At 40.2% G+C, this 25,776-nt stretch overlaps 1 protein-coding gene across 2 annotated transcripts; it reads right to left on the bottom strand.

Annotated features, from left to right (window-relative positions):
• Positions 1 to 871: 871 nt before the first annotated feature.
• OC90 (otoconin 90) lies at positions 872 to 24,864 on the bottom strand. 2 transcript variants are annotated; one of them, XM_067467030.1, is made up of 20 exons: positions 24,801 to 24,864; positions 23,369 to 23,436; positions 21,363 to 21,419; positions 21,098 to 21,157; positions 19,573 to 19,747; positions 18,335 to 18,447; positions 16,778 to 16,906; positions 16,019 to 16,060; positions 15,278 to 15,334; positions 13,255 to 13,305; positions 13,082 to 13,126; positions 11,789 to 11,839; positions 11,316 to 11,369; positions 9,708 to 9,758; positions 8,508 to 8,558; positions 6,893 to 7,030; positions 5,947 to 6,039; positions 5,211 to 5,385; positions 3,332 to 3,438; positions 872 to 1,833 (listed from the first exon to the last, which is right to left on the bottom strand). In XM_067467030.1, the coding sequence occupies exons 2-20, from the start codon at positions 23,415 to 23,417 to the stop codon at positions 1,511 to 1,513; spliced, it is 1,821 nt and encodes a 606-aa protein (XP_067323131.1). In that variant the 5' UTR covers positions 23,418 to 23,436; positions 24,801 to 24,864; the 3' UTR covers positions 872 to 1,510. The 2 variants fall into 2 exon arrangements, with proteins under 2 accessions (XP_067323131.1, XP_067323132.1); XM_067467031.1 differs by lacking the exon at positions 13,082 to 13,126.
• Between the last annotated feature and the right edge of the window lie 912 nt (positions 24,865 to 25,776).

Here is a 25,776-nt window from a genome sequence, read left to right as displayed (position 1 = left end):
CCATGAGCCCAGAATATCCAAGAGGGCTTTAATGCCCTCCCCAAACCCCCCAGAAAAGCCTTTAAGAGAGAAAATAACTTGCCCAGCTGCATTCCCCTTCACCGGCACTCTCCTGGCGAATAGAAATGGCACGCCAGGAGAAAGGGGAAGAAGGAAAATCACTCCTGGCCCACTTTTTCTCCTGGCACATCATTTCTATGCACCAGGGGATTGCCAGAAAAGGGGAGATGTTTGTTTGGGGGTTTTTTGGTGGTAGTTTGCAGTCATAGTAGAAGAACTTACTGCACTGCACAACACGAAGAATGTTACTTTTCTTGCCCTACATTTCTCAAAACTTCCCAGTTGTCATGGTGAGTACTCAAATCACTGGTAGGATTCTGAGAGTTGTGATCCAATAAAGTTTCAACTTCTTAAAAGGCTGCCTCAGGATATTTTGCTGCTTGGGGCCAAGGACATTTTGCTAGTTTTCCATAACTAAAACTGACTGGACCAGTAGTTGATGGGATGGCAGAAAACTGGAAGCAACAGACTAGTTGAAGGTTCTTCTGGGGGGTTTGGTTTTGTATCCCGGTTCAGGACCCCCCCCCCCCCCAAAGAAAAGCACAAACTTTCTGGAGCAAGTGAGGCCTTTAACCTGGGTGCAATTGCGTCCCTAAAGCCTAGTTGCTCCAGGCTAATCTGGAACAGCCCTAGGAATTGTAAGAACATTTGAAATCCTCTTTAGGTAATGCTAAATATAATAAATGTGCCTTTAAAAATGGCAAAATACCACTATGATAATACTTAAATAGTAGTGAAAGTACTGAAGAAAATCTCAGATCTAGACTCTGCAGCTTATGCATTTAATAAATTCATTTCTAATGATAGCAGTCAGGGAGGAGATAAGACTAAGCAAAACCTGGGGCTTTGGTCACAGCAGATCCTTTGTATTTCATTAAACACTGAAACATACAATTTTGAGTAGCCGGATTCAGGTCTATAGCATTGAGCCATGACAGTTTAAAGTGAGGTCAAATTGCATTAATTCTACAGTGTAGATGCACCCTTTATTTCTAGATTAAAATCATTGTCCTTTCTATGGCCTGTGCAGAAATGCAAAGGCTCACAAGTTATTGTCAGATAGACCTGATGACATCAATTTAAATCCCTAACGGCTTATGCAAATTAAAATAGGTTACTCTTTCAGATGACACACAAACTCTGGGTTGATTTGGTTTCAACAGATTACTATATTGCTTCTTAACATATCTACAAATGAAATAAGTGACCCTATAGAGTAAATACTACCATTGCAAAGCAAGTGATGAATGGCTTAGCCTCTCCCCAAATGCTATACTAATCCAAATTACCTCCCACCTCTCTTCTCTCACAGCTGCTACATTGAAGAATGGAAAGTCACTACAGAAAACCCAAAGAGTGATATTACAGATATCCCATCTCTAACTTTAGATATTAGTTGTCTGTTGCTGACTGTTCCTGGTTGATTCCCAGTGGAAGGATGAAATAGAGATTATCTGGTTCGTGGTGGTGACGGTCTGGCATTTCTCCTTGCCTCCAGGAGCGCTGCTCTCTTTCCCCTTCTCAAGAGAGTCTTGGGTGACGCTGCCTCCTCACTGCTGCTGTCTTCCTCACTGGAAGTTGAGGACCCAGTCCCAATCCCAGGGCTACTCAGGGGCCTTCCGTGCCCTCCCCTGCGGCAAAGCAGTTTGTCCTCATGGCAAGCTTGTCTGTTTGGGGAGCTGAAGGTTTCATTGAAAGAAGCTGCAGCCATGCACTCGGCCGCTGCCTTATCACAAGAACACAGGAGCTTTTCGCACATGGTCCATCCAATACCTAAGGGGAAAATGACCATTGTTCAGTTACTAAGAAAAGAATCATGCAGAAAGAATTTTCATTTTTGGGTTGTTGTAGGTTTTTCGGGCTACATGGCCATGTTCTAGAAGCATTCTCTACTGACATTTTGCCTGCATCTATGGCTTGCATTGCCTGCATGTATCGCCTGCATCTATGGAGGATGCTTGCCATAGATGCAGGAGAAACGTCAAGAGAGAATGCTTCTGGAACATGGCCATATAGCCCGAAAAACCTACAACAACCCAAAAATAAAAATTCCAGAAGCATTCTCTCTTGACGTTTCTCCTGCATCTATGGCAAGCATCCTCCATAGATGCAGGCGATACATGCAGGCAATGCAAGCCATAGATGCAGGCAAAATGTCAGTAGAGAATGCTTCTAGAACATGGTCATATAGCCTGAAAAACCTACAACAACCCAGTGATTCCAGCCATGAAAGCCTTCGACAATACAATTTTCATTCGTGTTCATTTCCTCACACTGAGAAAGGTCTCTTGCCCCTTGGAAAACTGCATCAGGAAAAATAACACTTTTCTTCCAGTGTTTATACTTCTTGAAACTTTCAGAACATTCTGCACAAGAATACACGAGGTTTCTTTCCTACACACACAAAATATATTTTGTTCATCAAAACCCCAAAACCCCATTTTCTGTACAGAAACATTGACTGAGATTTCTGATGTATCTATTCTATAGAATTAACACAGCTTGATACCACTTTAACTGCTCTGTTCAGTGCTATGGTATCCTGAGATTTGCAGCTTTACAAAATAGTTAGCTTTCTCTGCAAAATAGGACCGGTATCTCACCAAACTACAAAACCCCAGGATTCCATAGCAATCAGCTCTTAAATATTGAGCCAACATCTAGCTAAATTCAACTAGGTCAATGTGAGTAATGTTTTGTTTTTTGGGGGGAGAGTAACAGCAGTATTGAAGCAATGATGCTACAAAATGTCTATATTCTAGGTTTACTTCTACATTAATTTGATCCTGTTAGAAATCCCAATCAAGTAACTCCCATTGAATCAATTGTTGAATAGTGAGCCAACATATAGGTAAATCCAATGGCTTTAATGGGTCGTCTTTACTCACCACTGAGTAATAGAATTTAGGCAATAGACTGGAAGACCAAAATGTCCTATTTAGGTGAAATACATTGGTTGAGATTATATCAAGGAAATTGAGCATACATTTCTACTGTCCTTTGGGTAAATGTTGTTACAAGACCAGATGTGCAGCAAAATGCCTGTGCAAATGTGTACATCATTGCTCAAATATATGCAAATTCTACATTCATCTGTGTGTAAAGGTTGCTGCACGGAGAAGTGCACTTCTGTAAGCTTAAGGTTAAAGTGACTGCTCTGCATTAGACAAAAATGTCTGAATTTTTATCTATACCAGTACAGTATATAACAGAGGACTGATCAGTTTTACTGTACGAAAGTAAATTCATTCATCATTCATCATAAACTTACACTTTGGTGTGTGATCAAAACAGACAACCTCAGATCTGGAATTTCTTTCTGGGTGGCATCCCAACTTCCTAACTTGTTCCAAGCAGCAATGGTGAGAGAAACAGCACCTTCAATTAAGCAGAGAGTTGCTTAATTAAGCAAACAATATGCAACCGCTCTATAGTACAATACAGCCATCATATCCATGAGAGAAATACTCCAGGACTTCATGTGGATATGTAAAACAGTCAGTAATAGCAAACCCCACTGAACAAATGACTTTTGGCAGAAGCATACCAGAGTCATGCTAGAGCACATAGGAAATCCCTAGAGATGACATCTCTCTATCAGTAGGTCCTCAAGCATGACTCTGAAATTAGCCTCTAGCGGAAACATCATAGAATTGCCTAGAGCAGTGGTTCACGACCTTCCTAATGCTATGACCCCTTAATACACTTCCTCGTGTTATGGTTACCCACCAACCATAAAATTATTTTTGTTGCTACTTCATTACTGTCATTTCGCTGCTGTTGTGAATTGTAATGTAAATATCTGGTATGCAGGATGTACGTTCATTCACTGGACCAAATTTGGCACAAATACCCAATACGTCCAAATTTGAATACTGGTGGGGTTGGTGAGGGGGGGGGGGGTTGATTTTATCCCGTGGGAGTTGTAGTTGCTGGGATTTATACTTCACCTACAATCAAAGAGCATTCTGAACCCCACCAACGAGGGAATTGAACCAAACTTGGCACACAGAACTCCCATGGCCAATAGAAACACTGGATGGGTTTGGTGAGCATTGACCTTGAGTTTTGGAGTTGTAGTTCACCTACATCCAGAGAGCACTGTGGACTCAAACAATGATAGATCTGGACCAAACTTGGCATGAATTTCCAGTATGCCCAAATGAGAACACTGGTGGAGTTTAGGGGTACAGACCTCGACATTTGGGAGTTGTAGTTGCTGGGATTTATAGTCCACCTACCATCAAAGAGCATTCCGAACCCTACCAATGATAGAATTGGGCCAAACTTCCCACACAGAACCCCATGACCAACAGAAAATACTGTTTTCTGATGGTCTTTGGCGACCCCTCTGACACCCCCTCGCGACTCCTCCAGGGATCTCGACCCCCAGGTTGAGAAACACTGGCCTAGAGGATCTAGAAAATGCCTAGAAAGTATTTGCCATGTAGTTGCAAAAGATTAGTTCATATTTTTCAATTTGTTTGCATCCAGCAGACATTACAGCTTAAAAAGTAAGAAATAAGTATCTTCAGAACTGAGAAATACTACATCAAACTCAGGAAATAAGGTTCATTTTGGAATTCCAGCTGCTGAATGCCTTTTCCCACTCAAAACTTAGCTCAACTGCACACAGTGCCTTAATCTAGAGCTGATCCAGTACATTAATTAATTCCCCTCAATGGCAAACAGTAACCAGCCAGAGTGACTTGCATATCCGTGGGGTGATAACTCCATTTCAGATTCAAGCTCAAATGATAAGAAACTGTTTAAGGCTCTTCAACCCTGTTCCAGCCATTGTATAGCAACCTAAAGGTTCAGACTAAACCCCAGAAAGGATTCGCTGGCCCACTGATATGGGAACCATTCGTTACTCCTGTCAGCAAATTCATATCTTTATCTGAAGTCTTTGAGTTGATGAAAATGGCAGCTAAGATCAATTTGAATATCTTTTCATTATGTTGTTGTTGTTATGTGCCTTCACAATGATTCTGGCTTCTGGAGACCCTGTCATAGCACTTTTGTGATAAGATTTATTATGCAGTGGTTTGTCATTGCCATAGCATACATCTGCACTATAAAATTAATATAGTTTGAGACAACATTAACAGCCATAACTCAAGGCTGTGTGAGAAGTATTTGCACTCTACCTGTCCAGGTCATCTGATGGCTGGCCTCTCCCTTCCTGGCCACAGTAGCAGCCATATAATTCAAACTCTTCTGGGCATCGATCGGTTAAGCAATAAAGCATCTCGCCTAATTGTGGCAATACCCTCTTGATTCTTCCATTTTCTCTCAGTTGCAGAAAGGTGTAGCGGTCACAAACTATACAGAGAAGAAGGAATGCAAGTCATTTTTTCCACTACATCCAATGTCATGTTATATCCCAAAGACAATGCTATTGTGGAGTGGATTGGGAATTGGTTGACTGACCGAACCCAAAGAATGCTTACCAATGGCTCCTCTTCATCCTGGAAAGAAAGAAGTGGCCAGCGGAGAGCCACATGGGTCTGTCCCGAGCCCAGTGCTATCCCACATATTTATCAATGACATGGATGATGAAACAGAAGTCACATGTATTAAATTTGCTGATTCGGAGGGATAGTTAGTACGCCAGATGTAAGGATTAAAATTCAAAATGACTTCAATAGATTATAGAGATGGGTCAAAATTAACTACATGGATTCCAACAGGTCACCGTAACTCAGAAATGTGGGTTTGTCTTGGTAAGATTTGTTCAGATTTGCTTCTCTCTGAGGCTGAGAGCATGTGGCTTGCCCAAGAGGCTGAGAGCATGTGGCTTGCCCTTTTAATCCCCATTAACTCCTCAGAACCTGCAATACTTTTTCTCACGTGCCCCAGTTTTATAGTGAGAGGACCCTTCACCTTCTCCAAAGGATTCCCCGGGATCTGATGTCTCTTCTGGAGCCACGGTGGACAATCTTGCACCTTCCTCTCCAATGATCTTGAAATTATTCTCTGCAGATTAGATAAAGCAGGTTCATTTTAGAATGTCAGGATGTAAATCACATCAACCTAAAAATTAGAGTCAAATCCTAGAGAGGAATGATAGTTTTGGCAACATAAGCTTTTATGGACCAGAACCTGTTCTGCAGGATTCATAAAACCAGAGTTTGGTGAAATTACTTTTTTTGCATCATAACTCTCAGGTTCCTGGCATCCAGGATGTCCTTAGACAAGTAGGCTGGGGGATTCTGGGTTGTTGTTGTTTATTCGTTCAGTTGCTTCCAACTCTTTGTGACTTCATGGACCAGCCCACGCCAGAGCTCCCTGTCAGCCATCACCATCCCCAGTTCCTTCAAGGTCAAGCCAGTCACTTCAAGGATACCATCCGTCCATCTTGCCCTTGGTCAGCGTCTTTTTCCTTCCATTTTCCCCAGCATCATTGTCTTCTCTAAACTTTCCTGTTTTCTCATTATGTGGCCAAAGTATTTCAACTTTGCCTCTAATATCCTTCCCTTGGGATTCTGGGCACTGCAGTCCAAAAAAAAAGTACTTTTCCCAGTTTCTACCTAAATGCTTGTTCAAGCATTCAGCTATGAAGTGCTCTAAAATACTCATGCTTGAAATAAACTCTCTCTCAACCAGTGTTGTTAGCATACTGGGCAGAGGGCAGAACTGTGCTTTAGTTTCTTTGGCCCAAGTTATTGTGTGTTTGTTTGTCTTCCTACTAAGTTTCAGGGCTCATCCTAGCTTTGTGTTCCACCTGGGAGGATATTCTGTCCCATCCTACACAATAATACACAACAAAGGGTAAAGAAGAGTTTGCATTACTTTCTTTGGAAATCGCAGCTAGAGAAGTTCTACTTGCCATGCTCTGTAGCTTGCCCTGGAGTATCTGAGGTTGGCACCATTCGAGGATCATTTGAGTTCATATCAGATGAAGCAGAAGGGGTTTCCCTTGTGAAGAAAGCTTCCTCAGTTGGATCTGAAGACATATCCATGGTTCCTTTTTAACAATATCAGGAAGAGATTACCTTGTCAGAAAAAAACCTGTTTTGCAAATGGTCTTCACCAATGGAGAGTTTTCCAACCATATTCTAACTATGTTGGAAAATGACTCCCATCATCTTGAGCATCCTGCTTATTCCAGATTTTAATATTGATCTTTGTATGTTTCACTTCTTCTGCCAACCTAGCAGTTCGAAAACATGCAAATGTGAGTAGATCAATAGGTACTGCTCCGGTGGGAAGGTAACGGCGCTCCATGCGGTTATGCTGGCCACATGACCTTGGAGGTGTCTATGGACAACGCTGGCTCTTCGGCTTAGAAATGGAGATGAGCACCACACCCCAGAGTCAGACATGACTGGACTTAATGTCAGGGGACAACCTTTACCTTGACTATGTTTCACTTTACTCATTTTTAGTTGAAAGCTGCTATACATTCTGTTCTTTTTAAGGAATGGATAGAAGTAGGATATAAAAATGTGATGAGGATAAAGATGATGGTGAGTTTCCATATGCATTACAGGTTTAATATACCAGTCCAAAATAAAAGATCCCACTGTTGCCAGAAGATCTTAGGTCTGGGAAAATATGCACAGAACCATAGAATCAGAGAATCATAGAGTTGAAGAAGACCACATGGGACATCTAGTCCAACCCCTTCCCATGTATGAAAAGTGCATTCAAAGCACCCTGGCAGATGGCCTTCCAGCTCTGCTTAAAAGCCTCAAAGAACTCTGAGGCAGTGAGTTTCACTGTTAAACAGTTCTTCTTACACTCAGGAAGTTCTTCCTAATGTTCAGGTGGAATCTCCTTTCCTGTAATTTCAACACATCACTTCATGTCCTAAGAGAATACCACGTTAGTGTTATAAAGCAGAAGCACTCACTTCCTTACATTGTTTGCTCCTCAGAATTCTGTAAAATGTAGTTTACTGTGGGGCTTTTGGAATTCTCAGTTACAGAGGTCCTTGGCTTCCCTAAACTATATTTCCCATAATTCTGCAGGAACAAACAGATTGATGGGGAAACAAATACCTCCGGGTTGTTGTAGGTTTTTCAGGCTATATGGCCATGTTCTAGCAGCATTTTCTCCTGAAGTTTCATCTGCATCTATGGCAAACATACTCAGAGGTTGTGAGGATGCTTGCCATAGATGCAGCTGAAACGTCAGGAGAAAATGCTTCTAGAACATGGCCAAAACCTACAACAACCCAGTGATTCCAGCCATGAAAGCCTTTGACAATACATCAAATACCTCCGCTTTATAATGCTGAGGTGACATCATCCCTAGTTTCCAGGGCAGCAGGAATCAAGCCTGCCCTATCTTCCTTATGACATCCTTTCAAATATTTAAACATGTTCATCATGTCTCCTTTCATGAACCTTCATTTCAGCATCTGGAAAAAGGTGAACAGCCAGCCACATTTTATGATCTGTTCATAGTTGTCAGCAATCAATTGGGTGATGTGGACTTACCTCCTGGCATGGAGTTTTCCAAAAGAGCAGTTATGCCTTCTTGTGATATTACTGCAAATATACATAAAACAAAGACATAGCTGTGTTGTTCTGGCATGTCACTGTGCAAATTATAGTGTAAGACTACCTCCTCAATCTCTAAGCATCTGAGGGAAGCGTACCATATAATTTCTTTGAGGATCTAGCCAATTCCTAGAGGGATACTGTACCTCAGAGATGGCTACGTGAAACCACAGATATGGGTTTCACTGTTATTGTATTGTGTCTACACAGCTTATTATTTATTTATTTATTTATTTCACAGTTTTCTATACTGAGCTTCTCAACCTCATTGAGGGACACAGCCCGGTTTCCAGCCATAAAAACATATACACTCATTAAAATATCATATATCACAATTACAAAAACAACTTTAAAAACACTATATATAAAACTACAGTGGTCAGTCGTCCTATTAAGATGGATCTACATCAACTTCCATCCAGGGTCCTATGGTGTTGTCTCATTCATCGAAGGCCTGACTCCACAGCCACGTCTTCACCCGTTTCCTAAATGTTAGGATGGATGGGGCGGTTCTGGCCTCCAGAGGGAGAAAGTTCCAGAGTCGCGGGGCCACCACCGAGAAGGCCCTGTCCCTCATCCCCACCAGGCGCGCTTGCGAGGCCGGTGGGACCGAGAGCAGGGCCTCTCCAGATGATCTTAATAATCTTGATGGTTCGTAGGGGAGAATACGTTCAGAGAGGTAAACATTTTAAAACATTTAATACGTTCGGAGAGGTAACATTTTAATGACATGTTCCAATTAGTTTTCAGTTTTGTCAAGCTTTCATTCTACTTTCATGTTGATCTTGTATATATTTAACTGTACTGTGCCTGTTTTGATATGTAAGACAATATAACTCCTAGGTTTTTTTTGGGGGGGGGGAGGGGGCAAAATATAAGGTATGAATGAAAAGAAGGAAAAGAAGGAGTTGTTTCTTTGTTTACTACAGCACAATATTTATACCAGCCCAATCCATGTTTCCTTGGAAGCAGGTCCCACTGTTGCCAATGCGCCTTACTTCCAGAAAGATGTGTCTAGGATGCAACCTTTTTCTGTCCTAAGTAGACATGACCCATCCCTTCAGCATCTGGAATACACAGTACAACTAGGAGTTCTATTGAGAACTGGAAACAAGCCAATGGTTGATATGGACTTACCTCCTGACCTGAAACTGTCCAAAGTAGCAGTTACACCCTCCTGTGATATTACTGCAAATAGTCATGAAACAAAGTCATAGCTGTGTTAGTCTGGAATATCAGTGTGCAATTTGTGGCATAAGCTTTCATAGGTTTACTGGGTTGTTGTAGGTTTTTAGGGTATATGGCCATGTTCCAGAAGCATTCTCTCCTGACGTTTCACCTGCATCTATGGCAAGCATCCTCAGAGATTTTGAGGTCCTTGCCATAGAGGATGCTTGCCATACATGCAGGCAAAACGTCAGGAGAGAATGCTTCTAGAACATGGACATATATCCCAAAAAACCTACAACAACCCAGTGATTTCAGCCATGAAAGCCTTTGACAATTTCATAGGTTTAGTCTACTTCTTCAGTTTCCAAGCATTCCAAGCATCTATGACAGTCTATACCAGGGGTCCTCAAACTAAGGTCTGGGGGTCAGATGCGGCCCTCCAAGGTCATTTACCCGACCCTAGCTCAGGGTCAACCTAAGTCTGAAATGACTTCAAAGCACACAACAACGGCAACAATCCTATCTCATGAGCCAAAAGCAGGCCCACGCTTCCCATTGAAATACTAATAAGTGCATATTTGTTAAAATTGTTCTTCATTTTAATTATTGTATTGTTTTAAAGTGTTTTTTGCACTAAGATATGTACAGTGTCCATAGGAATTCATTTATGTTTTTTTCACATTATAATCTGGCCCTCCAACAGTTAGAAGGACTATGACCTAGCCCATTGTTTAAAAGGTTTGTAGACCCCTATACTAGAAGCATTCTCTCCTGACATTTCACCTGCATCTAGGGCAAGCATCCACAAGAGATTGTGAGGTCTTTGCCATAGAGGATGCTTGCCATATATACAGGTGAAATGTCAGGAGAGAATGCTTCTAGAACATGGACATATAACCCAAAAAACCTACAACAACCCAGTGATTCCAGCCACGAAAGCCTTTGACAATTTCATATGTTTAGTCTACTTCTTCAGTTTCCAAGCATTCCAAGCATCTATGACAGTCTATACTATGATTTATTTCCCTCAGATCATCTCAAAAGCTTCCTACGATCTACAGAGATACTCGCAGGAATACCTCAGCAAGTGAGAGTTCAAAAGTGGCAGGTTATCTTGGTTGTTCCAATGTGCTTTTGATTAATCAGTTCACTAGATAATGTTGGTCCCTCCAGCCATAATTAGATGTGCTTCACAAATTGACTTGGCCCGTTTAGCCCAAACTTACCATCTGGCTCCCACACTTTTCTATCCACTCTGTCCTTGCAACTGTTTTGCACAAGCTACTGCCTCGCCCCTCACCTCAGTATATGGCCTCTAAGTTAGGCTATTGGTTGCTTTGATGGTTGGTTTTTTATGGTTATGATTTATGATGTCTTTGCTCAAGAAGCCTGAGCCGCTTATCCTGGGGGGGGGGGGGTGCATAAGCATGGAGGGCATGGAGGCAAAGGTGGCTGGTGGCTCCCATGTTAATATGGGAGTGAATGTGCCCCAGCCCCAGCTTTTAACCTTCTCTCCCCCCCCCCCACTTTTTTTTGTTGAAAAACTGAAATTTTTAGCAATTCTCACCCACTCACCTCCTTCTCTGAGGCTTTCCAATCCTCCACCACTCTCCATGTCCGGTGTAACAGCTACAATGGCAAATAAAGTGACAAGAGTATAAGATTTTGAGAAGAAAAAGAAACTTGTCCACATCCATTCCAAAAGAAAAACCTGATTATCTGCAAATAATTCACAATGATGGATAGTATGCCCTGGATTAAGATCTATCATAGATCTCTATCATGAACAAAGAATTATGCAAATTCTCCCTGTTTTTTGTAGCCTGCATCCCCCAACTGCTCGCATAACATTACTTAACTAGCCGGCCCCTGCCATGCGTTGCTGTGGCCCAGTCTGTGCATATGTGTTTTGTGTGTATATATATTTGTGTATATGTGTATATATGTGTGTGTTTGTGTATATATACATGGTTTATAGAGATAATGATATCTTTGTCTCCTATATTATCACAAGAAGTTGGTGGTACCAACTGTGGATATATACTTGCCTCCCTCTTCCAAGTCCTTCACCAGCGGGTCACTAATATCGGAAGGAATATCTGTCAAAGCAAAAATAACAACTTAGATCACATCTGACTGGGATCCTACTCTGGAGCTTATGTAACAGAATAGACAATCCAACTTTCTTTATAATTAATAATTGGAACATTCGGTTAATAGCAATGTAATGCTTAAGATCAGTTCCAAGCACTGTTTGAGTGAATCTAAAGCTATCTGATGTTGGGAACCAGCATTTGTTTTCTTATAATGTATTAGAGAATTGGGTTGTTGTAGGTTTTTTCGGGCTGTATGGCAATGGTCTAGAGGCATTCTCTCCTGACGTTTCACCTGCATCTATGGCAAGCATCCTCAGAGGTAGTGAGGTCTGAGGAATATTAGAGAATTGCATTATATTTGTATTTATTGGCTATAATCATTTGTCTCTTGTGTAAACTCACCAGGGACTGGCAGCCAATGACTGTGAGACTGGCATCAGTCAAGGGACCATAAATTTGAGTAGAACTCAATTAGAAAATACATGATTTCTGTCTTTCCTTTCAATGATCACTCTTTTGTTGTTAAGTTCTGCAAAGTAGATTTTGAATTGCGCCAAAATGAATGAATGACTTCCAAAACCCTCTATCATCAACAGCCTTGATCAAGAACTTGTAAATGGCTTTTCTAATTGAGTCATTTCATGCAACCTTCCTCTTTTTCCTACTGCCTTCTACCTTATTAATCCTTATTATCTTTTCTATTATTTTTAGTCATGTTTCCTCATGATATGTCGAATATTCAACAAGCTCAGTTTAGTCATTTTGGTTTCTAGGGAGATTTCATGTTTATTTGCTTTAGGACCCACTGATTTATCTTTTTTAGCAGTCCATGATACTCATAGACCTCTTCTCCCTCACTACATTTAAATTAGTCGATTTCCTATTCAGTTTTCTTCATTATCTAGTTTTTACGATCATATTAGAGACAAGAAATGCAATGGCATGGAAGATCCTGATTTTAGCACTGAAATATATATCTTGACACTTCGTCATATTGCGTCGTTCCTTCACAGCTGCCATGCCAAGCCCAAGTCTTCAGATTTCTTGACTTCAGTCTCCATTCTGATTATTATCACTCAACAAATAATCCATAGGAAGACCATTGATTTTTCCCCTACCTATTAACTATTTGATTCATCAATTGGGCCATTGATTCATTCATTAATTCATAAAGGGCAGTTTGAGCAATTATGTCTATGTCCACATTTTAAAAGTACTTCACAAGAGCACAAAGTGGATACACACCTCCTCCTCCTCCATGGATCCCAAGAATTCTATCTTGGGAAGTAACTGTTGAAAAGAAAGTGGAAAAAATACAAAGAGAGAAATAATTTTGTCAACAGAATGAAGAACAATTGTGCAAACTAATAAAATCAACTGATGACACCAATGAAAACATATGACTACGAAGCACTTACATTCTGTCCCTGACATCTCTACTACTGTTCCACTGGTGGGTGGTGGAGTAGCTGTAAGATATATAATACATGAAGTTACATCCATAGTAGCATGAAAACCTTAGGCAGAACTCATTGTCAGATTAATTTTCCAAATACATTGAAAAATAGCTTGCTGTGACTCTTTTCCTAATGGGAAAATAATCAATAAAGAAGAGCATCTCTGTAAGTGAAGTGTGGTACACATAGCCAAATGGGAAAATCTAGGTCTCATCATCCTCTGCCTAAGTCCTAATGTAGTGTAGTTGTAACAATTAGAAAAAAAACAATTCTGTTTTAATTTTGTTCATAATGCTGATGGTAGATGATGCTCTGTATTTTCTGAAATCAAAAGAATCTATGCCTACCCTGTTTGGCACAAGTCTGTCCACGTGAAGCAGGTGAACATAGCATTGAACAAAACATGCAGAATAATCACAAGATGTCTCAAACCTACGGCTGTTTAAAAACTCTACAAGCTAATTGGCATTGCCCTCCTTGACGTGTGAAGGGAAGTTCTTGCTAACTGTGAGAGAAATAAGGTTGAACACTGTGAAAGCCATCCACTTCATTGCTATCAGCCTCCTCCCAGTAGACTCAAATCAAGGAAAAGTTTCATGAGAACCATCACTCCTCTTAATTTTTCCCCAGCACAACAAGAATATCTCTCTGGGCAGCTAAACCAGGAAATCTCAATAGGATGCCCCCCTCCCTGAGTCTCTGTTACCGGGGGCAAACCAAGAATAGGTAACTTGAAAGTCCCTGAACAGACACAGAAGTGGATTGGGCAGATCAAAAGACAACCTGGCAAAATGGCACTATCTAGAAAAATCCTTCACCTTGTGTGACTGTGGAATAAAACAAACAACTCTGTATCTGCATGCTTGTCTGCAATGGCCTGCCTCATGTACAAAGGAAGAGTTTTTGGAGGCTACAGACAATACAGTTGCTGTTGCCCATTTTTGGTCAAAAGATATTTAGCCACTTATCAGTTTATTTGTTTTATACTAATTTATTGAATACTTTAGATACGAAATAAATAAATAAACAGAATCCATCACTGCTTGACAAATCTCATACACCATAAAATAAAGGCACACAGAAGTTATTTGCTCTTTGTCTGTGGTTGGCAAATTAATTTGCAGATACCTTCCCTACTTTGCAACTGATTTAACCCCATTTCCCCATAAGGCATCTCATCTTTCCATTCTCTATAGCTTAGAAGAAAGTGGGGAAACTTTCTGGAATACCGAAAAGAAAATATGCAAAATTACTTATGAATGCACATACTGATATTTATTCATGTTTAGATTTCATCAATCAATGTGATTTAAACTATTAATCTATTTTAAAAAAATATTTTTATTTATCCTGGCCTATAACTGGGTTTTAGAGGACTATCACTCAACATGCATTAAAGCCAACATTGCAGCACATATCAACAATATCATGGAACCTCATGATGACATGTAATGAAATCAGAACAACCAATTCAAAACAATTGAATAGGTCAAAATTACAGATGTCCCTTCATATCCACTGATTCTGTATCCACAGATTCAACCACCCATGGAAGAAAAGATCCATTCTCCCTCCAAAAATCCAAAAGGCAACCTTGCTTTTGTCACAACTTACTGAGCTCACTGATGGAACATAGAAAAGGACCTTTAGAAGACTTCAATTTTGGTGCAGGTGTATTTAATGAATCAAATTTGATCTGATGTCCACATTATCCCAAATCCATGGGGGTACAGTTTCAAGCAAGCCCCACACAATGCTAAACGGGTTTAACCCAGAATGCTTACTGGAAGATAAAAAATATCATGAGGACAAGCAGGAGCCAACTCAGAGCGTAAGTCCATATTTTGATAACCATGAAAATAAGCTCTAAGGGCTAAAGTTTTTGCTTCTTTGTGGAAGAGAAATCAGCCTAAATTGATTTCTGCTCATTTTAAATTCTGACCAGAACTACACTAAATAAGAACAGTGGGAGACAAGTGAATACCCTCTGCCACAGATGTGTCTGTCAACTGTGTGTCTTCAATCCTCTGATCTTGAAGGTCTGCAAAAAATACAAAGAAATGGCATTAACATGCTTCTTGTTTTGGTCTGAGATTCAGTGTTGACGTGTCATCTTTTATTCCAGTGCTTCTCTCCACTCTAGGGATATACCCACACCACACAATTATGGCACCTTGATGCACTTTTTAGCTGTGATGTCCCTGTACAAATGAATTTTAGTATTTGTATCTTCAGAGTGAGTGTGGTGTTGTGATTTTAGTGCAGGACTATGACTCTGAAGACCAAGGTTCGAATCCCCACTTGGCCATGAAACCCATTGACTGGCATTGGGCAAGTCATACTTTCTCAGTCTCAGAGGAGAGCAATAGCAAATCACTTCGGAACAAATCTTGCAAGAAGTTCACCTCTCCACACTTGGTTGGTTCTGTGGAACCAACAGAACCAATTTTCAGCCATCAGTTTGACCCTCTGTTCAAGACTTGCTGTATTTCCTAATGTCAGCAATTTTGGAGAAAGGGTTGAAGCTGGCATTGTTGAATGGGGTGGAGAAAGACTTGAGGGCAAAGTGAGGTATTAAGCTAGATCCCTGAAGGGATGGATACGATTGCATGATTAGAAAATGTGACTATTTGATCCTGTTTTCTGATGCCATTCTTGATAAAATATTGTCCATATTTTGTCCCAAAAGGCCAGAGACCAATGCTGTGTTGGGCAAAATGCATACCTGAAATTTTAACTGTTGTCAGGCTCTTCTCAGTAGGCATCTCTGAAAAAAAAGAAGGAACATAGTGTCTAGATCCAGGAAAGTCACGCTACTCCTCTATTCTGCCTTGGTCAGATCACACCTGGAATACTGTGTCCAATTGAAGGGAGATGTTGAAATGCATCTAAAGAAAGGCGACTAAAAGGATCAAGGGTCTGGAGAACAAGCCCTATGAGGAGTGGCTTAAAGAGCTGGGCACGTTTAGCCTGTGGAAGAAAAAGCTGAGAGGAGACCATGTATAAATATGTGAAAGGAAGTCATAAGGAGTAGGGAGCAGGCTTGTTTTCTGCTGCCCTGGAGACCAGGACACAATGGAACAATGGCTTCAAACTACAGGAAAGGAGATTCCAACTGAACATTAGGAAGAACTTCCTAACTGCGAGAGCTGTTCAGCAGTGGAACTCTGCCCCGGTGGTGGTGGAGGGTCATTCTTTGGAGGTTTTTAAACAGAGGTAGCAAGAATGCTTGCCATAGATGCAGGCAAAATGTCAGGAGAGAATTCTTCTATAACATGGCCATAGAGCGCAAAAAACCTTCAACAACCCAGTGATTCCAGTCATGAAAGCCTCTGACAATACAATAAATAAATTTGTCCCAGAAAATGGTATTATGCAAAGTTACTAAGCAAGTAAAAGAACCATCAGAATGCAATTTGAGGGAAAACCAGGCACGTCCAGGAACTGAGGTCTCACTGTGAGAGCTCTCTCTTTATATTCTCACCTGTAACTGGAGTCGGACAGAATGAAACATCCAAACTGTTCATGGAAGAATTAAACCGGGAGTGCAAAAAACATTCAATGGCTGCTTTGTCACAGTTGCAGAGAAAGAGCTCACAGGAATCTTCAGACTCTGGAGATGAAAGAAAATCATGTTTTCGAAAGAGAAAGAGGCCCACATACAAAGTAGTATTGAGAGATCTGTTTTCACACTCTGCCTTCTCTCTAGAAGGTTTCGACCTGGACAAGCACATTTCATTTTGTAGAGAGGAAATCCTATCCTGTGTCACTGACATGACTCAGCCAGCACAGAATGAGCTCAGGACTGAGAAAATTTCACAAAAAGAGCCAGTTTAAACGCAGTTTTGGCACAACGTATGATTCCAGTCTATATAAAATGGGGTCTTCTTGGCCAATATCTGGCTCAGAAAGATTGTCTTCAAGGAATTAAATTGTTAGAATAAATTAAGCTTCTGAAAATGTTGGCTGGAATCTTGTAACCACTCCCCGTTCCCCAAAGTGTTCTAGGGTTGAAAGAACAGGTTCTGGTATGAACATATGACCAAACGGTTCGGGTCCTGACTATCTTTGAGACCACATCTTCCCGTATAAACTGGCACGGGCTCTAAGACCTGCCGGGGAGACCCTCCTCTCACTTTCACCACCATCACAAGCAAGGTTGGTGTGAACAAGGGAGAAGACCTTCTCAGTGGTGGCCCCCCAAATTTGGAACACCTTCCCAAGGGAGATTAGGCAAGTCCTCACACTGTTCTTCTTTCGCAAGGATTTGAAAACCTGGATGTTTCAGCTAGCATTCGATAACACTTGGTCCCTTGTTATAAATGCCCAGTCCCTAGGTTGCCTGATAATCTTTTGTTCTCTGCACTTCATCCAGGACCCTGGCCCTATGGTACACAATTTGCACTACCCTATGCCCAGCCCTTTTTACAGCCTGGTCACGCCCATTGTATTACTGGTTATTGCTTTTTGTTGAGCATTGTTTTGATTGAGTTTCAACGCTGTTGCTTTATATTCTGATGTTTTATTTAATTGGGATTTTTATCTGGATTGTTATATTTTACCATGCTCTTATTTTAATTATGTTTTTGCCATAATGGATATTTTGTATTTATGTCTTGAGGGCATTTTGTCCCATATGTAAGTTGTCCCTTCAGGGAGATGGTTACGGGGTATAAGAATAAACTTGTTGTTGATGTTGTTAAAGGTGGCACTGTGTGTGTGTGTTTTGCTATTTTTTTCATGAAAAATTCACACAAAAACTTGTTTCACAAAACCTGGACTTTTTGCGCAAAATATCGTTTTGGCAATAGAAAACACTGATATTTTTAAACAGGATGTTTTTTGAAAATAAATGTTTGTTACTAGCTGATTTTTTCATTCAAAAGTCCCAGAATGGGGTGAGTAGACTCTTATGTTGGGCCTTTCTTTAGGGGAGGGAGATGAATTGCCTTCACCTTTTTTCTCATCAAGGGTAAGAAAATGTACAAGGTTGTTGTTTTCCGCATCCTTAATCTTTGACACTTTTTCTCTTCAGTCTTACCACAGGTGATATTTTTGGTGAGACAGCTGACATCCATAGTCATCTTGGCAGGATCCCACATACATTCTTCATCATTTGCCTCTTCGTAGCACTTTCGGTGTTGGAAACAGCAACTTATTAGGGCAAGAGAGAGGGGAAAAAATTAATTAGCATTGCATACTTCATCTGAGTATTGTCTTAGTCCCCAAACCATGTTTCACTGGCCTACTGTGAAAGAATTCTCTTTCCCATATCTTCAAGTAACCATCGAAAGCTCGCACATATCTGGAATCATAGAGAGTTTAAGACCTGTAATGCTGTTGGTATACTTAAATGTGCACAAATTATTCAATGGGGATTGTCCACATTTCAATCCAATGGATCACATTGCACATGGATGTTCAAGTGGGCTTGCTTGTGGCTGTGGTGTTATAATGGGTTAAACCCTTGTGCTGGCTGAACTGCTGACCTGAAGGTTGGCAGTTTGAATCCATGAGATGGGGTGAGCTCCCATCTGTCAGCCCTAGCTCCCTGCTAACCTAGCAGTTGGAAAACATGCAAATGTGAGTAGATAGATAGGTACAGCTTCAGCAGGAAAAGGCAAGAGACACTTCAACCAATTTTGTTGGCCACACAATCAGGAGGTAACAATGCAGGCTCCTCAGCTTGAAAATGGAGAAAAGCCAGAAATGAGCATAGCCTCCAGCAGCCAGAAATGAAAGGAGAAGCCTTGCCTTTGTTTATGTTTGTGTGTCTCACTATATCTGTGATTGTAAGGGTATTGAATGGTTTCCTATGTATGTAAATACTGTAATCCTATCTGAGTCCCCTAAGGGAGAAGAGCAGAATATAAATAAAGTGTATTATTATTATTATTATTATTATTATTATTATTATTATTTGAAACACAACAAGATGAGTCCACAACAGATTCCCAGGTTTCTAGACTGTGTGATGTATTGGTGAATAATGCGTGCAGATCCCAGTAAGGTGGCCTTCTGCAGCTGGCAGGTGGTAATTTTGTCAGCGCCAATTGTGTTTAAGTGCAGGCCAAGGTCGTTAGGCACTGCACCCAGTGTGCTGATCACCACTGGGACCACCTTTATTGGCTTGTGCCAGAGTCTTTGAAGTTCGAATTATTATTATTATTATTATTATTATTATTATTATTATTATTCTGCATAATTTTGGTGTGTTGATTTAGTTGCTCAACACTGTCATTCAGCACAATGATTGTATAGAGCCAGTGTTAGACTCACTTATCTACTTCATCTACAGGGAGGCCTTCCATCTCAAACCGGCAGGCACAACCATAGTCTTCGAACTCTCTTGGGCAAATGCCAGTCACGCACTTCATTTTGTTCACAAAGTTGAGCAACGCAGGAAAGTTGGTGAATATAGACTGGAGCCAGGTGAAGTGGGAACCTAAACAGTCTAAACGAACATGCATGTTAAGAAATCAACATTAAGGCCCATTGACATACATAAAGAAGTTTCTTTTCAATACAGAGAATTTTGGGGAGAAACTCAGAAACTTCTAAGTTTTTTCCTTATAAGATGAAAAAGAAATCCCCAAACATGTCTCATGAAGATGGCCTTGGCTTCCCAGGATCAAACTTAAAGAGAATGCAGACTGGCTATCATTAATTTATTTCTATTATTCTAATAAAAATTTACTTAGAGGTTGCTTCAGCAATCTGACTTGTACTTTAAGTTAACCTTCCAATGGCCAATTTCAAATGCAAGATTGATAGGTTAAGGAAAAACTCGTGCTGGACAAAAAACAGTGAGAGTTATCACCTGGTAAACAGAATTCTAATTTGATTCAGTGTCAATCTTCTCATTCTCCACGCAAACTTATCAAAACATGGACAGGAAATGATAGGAGGGTAAGGACATGGAGTAACCCTTATGTTCATATTAATTTGATTTAAATCTTAAATAAAATTAAATAAATCTTGATTTAAGCCAAACTTACTTACTCATGCACAAGAGGAAAATATCCACGGTTTGATAAATGCTGAAAGTTTGTAATTTTTTTTTGGGGGGGGGGGACTATAAAGATGGAGCCTAAGAATCAGACCACTGATAACTGAAACTGGTCAGTGACCATGGATTTATTTTGTAAAGGAAAGGAAAGAAAGGGAGAAGAAATGAAATTAAAAGGTTGCTATCTGTCAGGAAGAGAGCAAAATAACACTTTAGAGTTTTCACAGGGCTCCCACGTCTTCATTCCTGATATACAGGAAAACATACAATTTTGCACTTGCACATTATTGGATTCAGATACATCAACATTTCATAGTAATATATACAAAATCTTGATATATATTAGGATATCTTCCCCCTAAAGTCTGTGGGTCTGGAGAACAAGTCCTATGAGGAGCAGCTTAAAGAGCAGGGCATGTTTAGCCTGAAGAATAGAAGGCTGATAGGAAACATGATAGCCATGTATAAATATGTGAAGGGAAGTCATAGGGAGGAGGGAGCAAGCTTGTTGTCTGCTGCCCTGGAGACTAGGATGCGGGGCAATGGCTTCAAACTACGAGAAAGAAGATTCCACCTGAACATTAGGAAGAACTTTCTGACTGTGAGAGCCATTCAGCAGTGGAACTCTCTGCCCCGGAGTGTGGTGGAGGCTCCTTCTTTGAAAGTTTTAAACAGAGCCTGAATGGCCATCTGTTAGGGGTGCTTTGAGTATGATTTTCCTGCTTCTTGGCAGGGGGTTGGACTGGATTACCATAATTCTATGAATATTATGAGGAAACAAAAAGCTAGACTTACCAAAAAACACTGCAACACTTTCCACATTTGCAAAGACTCCATTGAAGAATGTAATGTTATCTGAATAAAAATTGTTTTGCAATATTAATTGTGTTCTTCTAGAATTCATTTCCTTCCATCTTAACCACTAGGACAACATGGTGGAAAGCATACCACAAGTAAACAACAATTCAAATCAGGCCACACTGTGCAACTTCAGACATTTATACGCCCCCTTTTCCCAGATTTTTCATTGCTAGACAGATTTTGAATAAAAGCTTCTTACTTTCTGTCACAAGAGGAAGATCCATTGGAAGTGCTGGAGTCTCCGGCCCTTGACCTCCTGGCTCACCCAGAAGAGAAAAAACAATTACAACAGAAAAAGCAATCTGAATACTATTTGAATTAATTAGGGCCTCGTTGTGAAACACAAAATATGAAAATATGTATAAAGATTCCACAAAGAACAATTAGTAGTCCAATGTCCTGCATAGGGCTGAGAAGGCAGGGCATTAAAGTATGTCTGAACTATATAGTGAATCAGAGTTTTACCACAGAATTTCATTGAGACGGCAAAAGAATCTCGGTTCCTAAAATGCCAGCGGATGAGTGGGGGAAATTCTAACAGCCCACTGCTTAGAAGAACTAAGAAGTGGGCTTAGGAACTAGGAGTCCAGTATCATTATTACCAAGAGGATATTGCGTTAAAGATCATGGCATCAGAGATTTAGCCAAAAATCAATCTGCAAAGTCTAAAGCAGGTATGGGCAAACTTCAGCCATCCAGGTCTTCTAGACTTCAACTCCCACAATTCCTAACAGCTGGTAGGCTGTTAGGAATTGTGGTAGTTGAAATCCAAAACACCCAAAGGGCCTAAGTTTGCCCGTGCCTGTTTTAGTGATTTAACTCTGGAGAGCAATGTTTGAATCCTCACTGGGACTTGGAAACCCACTGGGTGGCATTGAGCAGGTCACATTCTCTCAGCCTCAGAGGAAGGCAAAAGCAAGCTTAATTTAAAGAAATTTTGCCAAGGAAATCCAATGGTAGACTTGCCGTAGGGTTGTCATAAGTCAGAAATGTCTTGAAGGCACACAGCAACTATCATGCCAATATCAAATAGTTACATTTGTGTGACTGCTTACATAGCCATGAACTAAACATGTCCAATGACCATTACACACAGTTACCACATATGTACAACCACATTTTTAAAGGAACTTCAAAAGTGGTGTGTAAGCATATGTGTTACACAAATAAGAAGCATAGATAAGAAACAATAGGAAAACACAATGGCTGTTTTGGCAACTGGAATGCAACAAATGAAAGCACAGATAAATACACACCATTCCTGCAGTACGCAATTCCCTACCTCATGATAAGTTGGCCTAATCTTTGCTCTCTTTTTCACTTTTTTTGTGTGTGATTCTCAATTAGATTACATCTATTCAATCAATTGTTGAATGTTAAGTCAACACATATGTAGATCCAATTGATTCAATAGACCTATTCTATTTGCAACTGATAATATGGTGAAAACCACATAAAAAGTTAATTTAGAACTCCATTTAAACCAACCATGAGCTAAATAATGTCCATTGTACAATAACCAAAGAAGTCCAACTGTGTGTGTAAGACCCCATACTGAGGTTATCACACCAACAGGCATCCAGACCATATCTGGTTTTTAACTGTCATGTTTTTTTCTGTCGATTTCAGGTGATTTGGGTGATGCTAGGTGTTGCCCAATGATGTTTTGGATCATTGTGATTTTGCACATGGAGAAAAATCTTTACCTTTGTTGGCCATAAAATGAATTGGCAGGCACACTTTCTCCAGCCCTCTTGAACAATCACATACTTCAAGGAATTTCATATTCTTGACCAATGGATGCTTAAGTGTCCCTGTTTTGCTTTCTTTAATCCTTACATTTTTTATATTTTGCAACAAAGTGGACAATTTTATTGCGAATAATCTTTTAGATTTTTTCCAGAGCTTCAAAACTGGGTGTTGTGTGTGTGTTAACCTAGCACCATATGTTGTTGACCTGTTGTTATTGAATATTTATGAGTCCTTCCTCACAGGCATATAACCCAGAATATCAAGGCAGTTAATCCACGATACTTTGAACTGGATTATCTGAGTCCACACTGCTATATAATCCAGTTCATTGTGGATTTTATACACTTGTGTGGAAGGGGCCTAAGACGATTCTAAAGAGGCAAAATGTCTACACAATGTCCACAAACACTACTTAACAGAGCTGGAGAAATAGTAACACAATTTTCCACTTACCACTACTATGCAATATCATCAATACTTTCACCAGTAGGATTACCATCATCCTTTTGCAGAAAACTTTCCTGATGAATTAAGTAACATGGTAAAACTGCATACATTGCCTTCAAATCTCAAAATACAATTGCCCCAAAGAAGGGGGAGGGATTATCCAATTACTGTAGTCTCCTACATTTGTTTTATTATCCAGGACAATGATATAATAGTGATGAAGGAAAGCATTATTCTAGGAATGCATTTGAAGTACAGAAATCTGTGAGCTGATAAAGATGTTCTACAGCCAACCCAAAGAAGTTCCCCTTAATACATATCCAGAACGTGTGTGGGCAAACAAAATTCTGATAGTCAGTCCCAATCCAGCATGGTAAATCCAATTAACTTAAATAGGTTAAACTCTAGTAAGGACTAAAATAGACTTTAGGTCATATTGGTGGTGTTGCTCATCAAGCCCAGTCTTGGGCAAAAGATCCACCAATTGGTATATTGACTACATTGCCCTTAATGGTGGCTTACCAAAGGAAAATACATATATATGGCATAAGACTTTAGCGGTTCTAGACATAGTTACTCAATAGTAAGAGTCACTAAAAGGCTAAATATCTTAATGGCACTAATTCCGTCTGATCTTGGAAATTAAGCAGTCAGCCCTGGTTAGCACTTGGTATGGGAGACCTCCAAAGAATACCAGATACTGTAGGTTACATTTCAAAGGAAGGAACTTGCAAAACCACTCCTAAATATTCATTGTCTAATAAAACCCTAACAAATCCATGGAGTTGTCATAAATCAACAGGCAACTTGAAGACACAATTAGGATTGTCCCCATACCTTGTGCAAAAATCATTGGTTTTTTGCTCAAAATGTTGTTTTCTGCATAAAAACGTTTTCACAAATAATTTGTATGTTTGCAAAAAAATTTAAAAATATCCTTTTCTAAACCAGGGGTCTCAAGACCCACTTTCTTCTACAGGACATGAAAAAAATGTGACTTTTATTGACATTCTTACTATGGAGACTACAGAAAAAGACTGCAAACATGTGACGTTTTTGGGAGTCATCAAAAGCAGAAACACATTTCTGTATTATTTATACGCCTACTTGTTTTAATTAAGAGCTATCATGTTGTATTTTAAGGCTGTAGTCCTTAATAGGAACTGCAGAAAAACATGCATGGAATCTCATGTTCATGTGTGCTCACAATCCAACCCAACACGAACAGCCTCAATCCTACACAGTGTATTTTTTCAAGAAAGTCTGGCTGGATTGAAATGGACTTTGTTCCCCAGAAAGCACAGTTAGGATTGTCCCCCTTTTCCTGGTTTTTGTTTTTGCTAAAGTTTCTTTCCTAGTCTATATATTTTATGATCTAAATGTGTTCCTCATTACCTAAGATCCCCATCCAAGAAAAATTACAGGGAATGGGACTTACCTTGAAGAATATTGCCCAAAGGGAGGAGGAAATTGGCTTTAAGGAGGTTAGAACTTGGTGATTTATACCCACCTGGATATGACCCCTCTTCCCATGTGACCATTTTCTTCCTCAGCCCCCCTTTCCCCACTTCAACCCTTCTGAATCAGCCCTTTCATTAGATTTCTGCAGGTCACAACGCTTGCGGCGGCGAGGTTTAACATTATAGATCATTTATATACTCAGGGCTATATTAAATAGGCCTATTCTCCAGGGTACTGCAAGTTCCCAAAATAATACAGGCCCTGTTGTAATTACACAACAATTGTTCCTCTGTTAGCCATCTCCTGGTTAGTCATGTGACCAACATGGTAAGAACTTAATAAGAGGCAGCGTTCCATGTTGAGAGACAGGTGAAAAACTAGACTGCCTTACAGAGCTCAGCTTCTCCAAGTGTTGAAAAGCCTAGCTGGTATATTGGTGTGTGCAGTGAGGCATTACAATGTGTAAAAAGCACTGAAATACACACAGACATATACACATGACCTAAGAACTCATAGAGGCTGAGCATCCCTTATCCAGAATTCCAAAATCAGAAATACTCCAAAATTTAAAACTGTCCACATCAGTGGCTGAGAGAGTGACATCTTTGCTTTCTAATAGTTCAACACACACAAACTTTGCTTCATGTAGAACATTATTAAAAAATATTGTATACAATTACATTCAGGTTATGAATATACCATTTATATGAAATATAAATGACATTCATGGGGGACACCACAAGTCAAAAGAAGACTTAGGATTTCATCACACTGAGGTCCACTTGGTGGGTGATAGCGGGTGGATTTGCCATGCATTATGACGAATTCAGTGGGCAGCAAGGGAAACCCATTGGCCCACACCTCGCATCGACTGCATCATCCACTTACCCATCCCTCAAGGGGAAGCATGATCACATGGTTTTCACCCACGCTAGCCCTGTTCTTCTCAATGA

The sequence above is a fragment of the Anolis sagrei genome, chromosome 4 (genome assembly GCF_037176765.1).
Source record: "Anolis sagrei isolate rAnoSag1 chromosome 4, rAnoSag1.mat, whole genome shotgun sequence".
Lineage (NCBI taxonomy): Eukaryota > Metazoa > Chordata > Lepidosauria > Squamata > Dactyloidae > Anolis > Anolis sagrei.
Note: the sequence above shows the minus strand (reverse complement) of the source record. Positions and strands in the feature narration are given on the sequence as shown.

What these genes read in the sequence shown, in the direction of transcription:
- OC90 (XM_067467030.1), bottom strand. Translation starts at nt 23,417, where the DNA reads ATGATGGTAATCCTACTGGTGAAAGTATTGATGATATTGCATAGTAGT. An exon ending in GACAACAGTTAAAATTTCAG is followed by an intron (nt 15,335 to 16,018) that starts GTATGCATTTTG and finishes TATTTTTTGCAG; the next exon opens with ACCTTCAAGATCAGAGGATT. An exon ending in GGAAAACTCCATGCCAGGAG is followed by an intron (nt 7,031 to 8,507) that starts GTAAGTCCACAT and finishes ATTGTTAAAAAG; the next exon opens with GAACCATGGATATGTCTTCA.